The sequence below is a fragment of the Lactuca saligna genome, chromosome 4 (genome assembly GCF_052625555.1).
Source record: "Lactuca saligna cultivar CGN05327 chromosome 4, ASM5262555v1, whole genome shotgun sequence".
In the NCBI taxonomy this organism is placed as follows: domain Eukaryota; kingdom Viridiplantae; phylum Streptophyta; class Magnoliopsida; order Asterales; family Asteraceae; genus Lactuca; species Lactuca saligna.
In genome coordinates this window covers 312348478-312355449 of record NC_136420.1, presented here as the reverse complement: position 1 = coordinate 312355449, position 6972 = coordinate 312348478, and the positions used below count along the sequence as shown (strand labels likewise).

General features: G+C 32.2%; 1 protein-coding gene across 1 annotated transcript; it reads right to left on the bottom strand.

Moving 5' to 3' along the window:
• Positions 1-3165: 3165 nt before the first annotated feature.
• On the bottom strand, positions 3166-3709 carry LOC145040865 (zinc finger BED domain-containing protein DAYSLEEPER-like). The gene is made up of 3 exons (XM_078988755.1): positions 3439-3709; positions 3296-3360; positions 3166-3213 (listed from the first exon to the last, which is right to left on the bottom strand). Exons 1-3 carry the CDS (start codon positions 3707-3709, stop codon positions 3166-3168), a joined length of 384 nt encoding a protein of 127 aa, XP_078844881.1.
• Between the last annotated feature and the right edge of the window lie 3263 nt (positions 3710-6972).

Below are 6972 nucleotides of genomic sequence, written 5' to 3'. Positions count from 1 at the left end.
TATAACAACCTGCTCTGTGAAAATTCCTTTGACCTGTCTACCAAGAATTGCACGTGACTTGATGCCTCTTTCAGATTGTGGTGCTTTGTCATCAGTAGCCTCCTAACCCAAATAAAAATTATATAAAAAATGAAAGTCAAAAAAGATGACATCAGCGAGTAAGGTTTTATTATCTTATAAAAAATGGAAGTCAGAAAAAACTATAAGCATGGTGACATATTTAACATAAAACGTTAATTTAGTGACTTAATAGGCAATAAAAATAGTTTTTTAGCCAAATTAATGAAAATGAGACATTTGGTTGCTATACTACTAGTCAAGTAATCCAAGATAAAAAAGAGTTAACATCAATTTCACCTAGCAGCCTTGGCAACCAGGAGAAATTCATCATTAAACATTCCTAGAGAATAGAAGTAGCTTTCTCAATTGCTTAGAGTGTGACCCTGATTCACCTTCAAGATTTGCATTGTCACATGTAAGGTCATCACCTGTGAAATTGATCATTAAACATTAGACATCGCTTGAATTCTAAACTGAACCATTAACAATTTAATATGATCCAAACTATGCATGAAGTATCATGTGACTTGTGTTCAACCAAACCATTAATCAATCAATACATGACACTCTACAAGCACCACAAAATATAGAATTCAGCTGCATGTCGAGTGTCGACATTTAATCATTCATATGACCTGGAAAATAATTATAATAAAATTCTGCATGAAGTTTCCATATCCACACTCAGAAAGGAAAAAAGCAGAAAAATAATAACAAACTTATCTCCTCAAATGGGTAAAATTGAGTTACCAAATTTAGTAATCTCAACAAAAAAAAAAAAAAAAAAAAAAAAAAGCAAACCTGGACTTCTTGTACTAGTAGCATTGTCATGATTCAAAGGAAAACGAAGTTGCAACACAAATTATGGACAATTGCATGTATTCAGATTTGTAATTGCTACCTCTCCACCTGGAATTTCTTATAGATTGTCACCATTAACCTACAAATACAATTCTCATTATATAGGTAAATATTATCCTACCTAATAAATGAAAATAAATTTGCCACTTGTCCTATTCTCCTTCAATTTGCCACATGTCATTTAGTAGGCATTTTTTATTTATTTTTTTTACACTTGTCATTTTATGGTAATTTCCTTTTTCATTTAATTGTCACATCATTAAAGATGTTGGAGAAGAGCAAGTTCTCTATAAAGGCAAAGTGATGTGTCTTTTTTTGTTGAGAAAAGGAAACAAATGTGAGAACAATGAAGACATTATCATGCAAATATTATAACACGCACATATGGAGTTGTTTGAAAGTTTGTGCTCATGCTTGATGCATATTTATATGTATGGCACAACTAAACAATGCTTAATTTTAAAGGAAACATGTAAAGTTGTAAACGAAACACAAAATTTTCATATTTTTTGAAAGATAGAAATATTAGAGCAATCGTTTTATTTTTCATATAAGTTGTACCTTCATGTAGTTTTTGATCATTTAAATATGATTTTTATGTCTTCGGTTTTTTATTTTTCTTTTATAAATTAGTAAGCATTTTAATGATTGTTAATCGACAATATTGGGTTGATTAATAAATTTATAACCAAATAAAAAATTTAGTTACTTTATAAAGGGTTTCTTTAAAATGGGCTAAATTTTTTTAAGTTAGTTTTTGAATTTAAATACTTAATTTGCAAGTTTTCATACATTTTATATCCCATAATAGCACTCAAGTTCCACTACCCGTGTGGACAATGTACTTTAGTTCCATATTTCTTTCGTCAGTAGAGAAATATAAATAGTTATTTTAGCTATCATTTTCTATATTCAAAAAAATAGAAGGTTTATTTTTTATACTCTTAAAAATCCAAATATAAAGGTTGCTTTGGTTTTTCTTTGTTTTAAGCATTTATTTTCGCCACCACTTTGTATATATTTAAAAATGTTTAACTTTTACAATCTTTATATTTAACTTTTGTTTTAATCAATTATAATCAGATACGTTCAAATTGGGATCATATTCTTTGAGAAGAGATGATAGTTACCTTTGTGAAACTACCACCTGGAGCTAACTGAAGTTCATCCTTCATAGGGACTCGAAGGCTACCATACGTCTAGATTGCAATGCAAAATAAAGAAACAAACATTAGATAATATATAACAGAACAAATAAATAGATAATGATGGCAAAAAAGAGTTTGATTACCCTCCATGTTCGCTTTGAACCTGAACCAGAACCACTAACAAGAGCTTCTCTCTCAAAATGTAACATATAAACCTTTTTGGAATCCTTTGTCTTAGAGAAAACCACTATGTACCTACAATAAGATAGCAACTAGATATGTCAAATACGAATATTGATTAAACAAGAATGAAAAATGTCATTATGCCTTCACAACATTAAAATTAAGAAGAATAAATTAAATTAGAAAAAAAAAAAAAGTAAGAATGGTGATATATACTTGATTCAGTTGTCATGAACACCAGCACGAGATTTATCATTGTTGGTTCCCTGTTTTGAGCTTCCATAAAACTTCCCAAATGCTTCTGTCAGCTGCAAATAAGAAACAATATAATAAAGGGCTTTTGGTTGGTTTATATGAATGCATGCAATCTATAAAAGGAATTGTAAAATACAGGGGACTTACAGCAGCGTGCATAGAGCTCGAGACCCTGAAACTGGAAAGATTGTTGCTTTAAAGAAGGTAAGGTTCACTAAATGAGGTACACTAAATGTAGGAATGGCAACGGAGCGGGGCATGGTGTCCCAAATCCGAACCCGATTTTTACATATGTACCCGAACACGACCCGATACCCGACGGGTTTCTTATCGGGGTGCCCCATCGGGGCTGAAACTTTCCCCGAACCCAACCCTAAACCCAAAACCCGATAATTACCCGAAAACCTGACCCTAAAACCCGAACTATGGCAAAAAAAAAATAAGGAAAAACTACAAATACATAATGATAAATTAAGATGTTGCATAGCTTAAAATACCAAATAAGTTCTTAAATCATTTAACCAAATAGAAATTACTAATAGTCTAATATTGTAACATCAACCAACCAACCAAAACATCCAAGTACACAACATGAAAAACTAATTCATCACAATAATACATTACCAATTAACATTAAAACAAAGTTACAAACTCAAAATCAAGCAAAATCATCCAAACTTGTTGTCCCGCTTTCTTTAGTGTTTTCCTACAAAATATTAAACAAACTCAAAATCAAACAAAATCATGGAAACGGTATAAAATTAATATTTTTAGAAGTGTTGTTTTACCTCTTCCACATCATAATCAAATTCAACAGAAGGACAATATGCCTCGGTCTCTTCAGAACAAGTTGCTGCATAAAATTAATATTATTAATATGCAAAAAAAAAAAATCACAATTTCAAATAATTAATATAAAATAGTATACTACCTCGAATTTCATTCAACAACCAACTTTGAGCACACATTAAAGCCTCCAATGTCGTTGGATGAAGTCGACTACGATGAGGACTTACTAATCTTCCACTAGTGCTAAAAGCTGATTCCGAGGCAATAGTGGAAACAGGAATAGCTAATATATCTTTAGCTATCCTTTGTAGTGTCGGGTACTTAATCCCATTTGTTTTCCACCATGCCAACAAATCAAGTTCCATATCTTTAGGCAACAATTTCTCCTTCAAGTAGTTATCCAACTCACTCATACCTCCTTATTCATCATCATCTCTAGTAATGGAAGCAATATCCGATAAGAGCTTTTTGAATCCAACATGATGACCGGAAGAGATACTAAAACCAAATGAAGATGAACCAGGAACTGAACCACCATAAACACCTAATGTTTATTATAAAAATGTTAATAATTTAAGATAATGTTCTATTTATTATACAAACAATAAGAAGAATATAATACCTTCACTCTTCCTTTTTTTTAGATGCATTACCTAACTCGTACTCTTGAAACAAAGTTTAGACAAACGCCTCCAAATTTTGAAATTCAATCTTTGCCTTTTCTTCTCCATAAAGCACAGGCAAAAGTAACTCGACAAACTTTAATTTGTATTGTGGATCTAAAACCGTTGCCATTCCCATTATCCCATGAATTACATACCAATACTTATTGAACTTAGAAACCATTTCGTCAACCATCATCTTAATCTCCTCAATAGGAGATTTCGTCCACTCACGCAAAGAATACCCAATCTCACATATCAAAGGAAAGAAAACACTAGCTATAGGATACTTTGAACCAGAGAACATAACAGTCACCTCATAAAAAAGTTGTAATCTTTCACAAATCTCACTAGCCAACTCCTAATCCTGTTCTGTAGGAAAACATGTATACTTCGAGCCTCTTGTCTTTACCCGATCGAAAACCTCTTTGTAGCTTATAGCAACACTAAACATCAAGAATGTAGAGTTCCACCGTGTCTTGCAGTATCAACTTCTTTGAGTATGGTATTCCCAACTGTTCTGCTGATGTCACAAAATTTTGCTCCCTCTTTGGTGATGCCGACCAAAATGCAACACTCTCTCTAATTCTCTCAATCTCAAATTTAATGAGATAAGCCATCTTGGACAGTAAGATTGAGAATATGTGCGCAGCAACGCATATGAAACAAATCACCATTCATCATTAGTGATTTTAGAATAAGTTTCTCTAATAATATCTTGATAATTGCATCATTTGTGGTGCAATTATCCACAGTAAGAGTTGACACTTTCCTATCAAGATTCCAATTACACAAAGTATCATAAAGTATGTCGGCAAGAACATCAGATGTATGCGGACAAGGCACGTAAATAAACCTGTTTAAGAATATATAAATATATATGTTAATATTAACATATAAATAATAAGTACGTATAAATTGTAGTTAAATAAGTATAATATACCTCATAATTCTGCTTTGCAAGTTCCAGTTTTGATCTACAAAATGTGTTGTCATTGCCATAAACCCTTTTTTTGATGATTAGATGTCCACATATCAGTAGTAATTGCAATTCTGCTTTTGTTCTTTGCTAACAAACTCATAGTTTTATCCCTTTCGTAATCGTAAATTCTTTTGATGTCGTCCTTGATGGTGTTTCGACAAGGAACCTTAAACAAAGGTTAAAGACCTCCTACAAACTTCCTAAATCCATGATGCTCTACAATTGAAAGCGGATACTCATGCACAATAATCATTTCATCCAAATCCTTCCTAGAAGTATCAGCATTAAATGTATAATTTGAAACATGCGTTGTAGTACCATCTAATTTCTTTTTTTCTTGCACCAAGATAGATTGACGAATATCTGTAAAAGGTTTCTGTACACAATGCTTATAATGTGCAAGTAAATGTTTTGTGCCATTCTTGCTATCTGCACCCAACACTGTAGAGCAATGTTTACATCTTGCTTTTACTTCATCATTCAATTTAAATTTTATAAAATGTTGCCATGTCGGTGAACGTGTTGCCCTTTTCGAACCAACAACTTCATCTCCATCTTCATCAAAAACTGTATCAATAATATTTGTTCCATCTTGTTGATCCACAGAATCATTATTTTGTTGATTAGAACCCGAACCTCCCACATCTTGACTACATGCAGTTGGAGCATGATTTTGACTGGTTGAATTCATATTTTCCGAAAAATAACAGTTTACCTATCAGGACATTATTCTTAACCACACAAATGCAAAAAACAGTTTTGTATTGATTTTAAATAGGTGCTAATTGCTTAAACAGTACATTGAAGACAAGATCAAATATATTCTTAACTAAACATATAAATATAAATTATTTTAGATATAATCAAAATTAAATGTTTCTTCTGTCAAATGATTATTCAAAATTAGAATATAAATATATCATAAATACGTATAAGCTCAATTACCACAAAATTAGAATGTAAATGATTGTTTACAGATTTATTATAAAACAATTCAATTTCCTTAGTTTTTATTATAAAACAAATTACTTTACAGATTCTAAAGGTTCAAAACGTTATTCAGATTTCCAAATAAGAAATTGATTTCAAGAATCCAAATTACACAGGGAATGAAAGATACAGTAGGACACATATTCTAATTTCTAAATAAGAGATTGATTTCAAGAATCCAAATTACCACAGGAATGAAAGATACAGGGCCACAGGGAACGATTGAAGAGAAAGATACAAGTTGTGATCAATTAAATATGATCAATTTCAAGAAAAATGAAGAGAAAGAAAGATATGATCGAATGATCAAGTACCTGTGATTGTTTCGTGTGCGTGAGTGTCACTGTGTGGCGTCGATCGAAGATGGAGATGCGATCGAAAATGAAGAGAAAGAAAGATGCGATCGTCTGTCGTTACCCGTTGGTCGCACTATCGTCTATCGCAGGCTCGTAGCTTGCGATTTGATTTCAGTCGATTTGGAATGTCGACTCGGCAATTTGGAATGTCGACTGTAACCTAGAAGAGTAGAAGACGAAGAGAAGAGTGAGAAGTGTGATTTGTAATTGTGAACGAGTTTTGTTAGGGCTGAAGTGTAATATTAATATATTAATATATATATATATATATATATATATATATATATATATATATATATATATATATATATATTCAGGGCAGGGCGGGGCAGGGCAGACACAACCCACTCCCTGACCCGAACCCAGAAAAATACCCGATACCCGGTCCGATACCCGATAGTACTGACCCGACCCGACCCGAAAACTTCGGGAATCGGGTTTCACCGTCGGGTTCGGGTTTATTTGCCATCCCTAACTAAATGACCATCTTACCCTTACTTTCCAAAAGACAAATTTCACAATACTCATCAATTTTGACTTGAAAGGATAAAAAAGAAGGGAAAATAGGTTTTATCCAAGTTATAAAATTTGAAGTATTTAGACACAAATCTATTGTTATACCATAGGTTGAAATTTGAAAAAAGATAAAATCATACCATCTGCATTTTGTGGATTCTATAGAATCT

Bases quoted from the DNA above. Each gene is read 5' to 3' on its own strand.
- LOC145040865 (XM_078988755.1), bottom strand. From the start codon at position 3,709: ATGAGTGAGTTGGATAACTACTTGAAGGAGAAATTGTTGCCTAAAGAT. The intron at 3,361-3,438 runs GTAGTATACTAT...AATTTTATGCAG, and splicing joins GTTGTTGAATGAAATTCGAG to CAACTTGTTCTGAAGAGACC. The intron at 3,214-3,295 runs GTAAAACAACAC...AATATTTTGTAG, and splicing joins TTGATTATGATGTGGAAGAG to GAAAACACTAAAGAAAGCGG.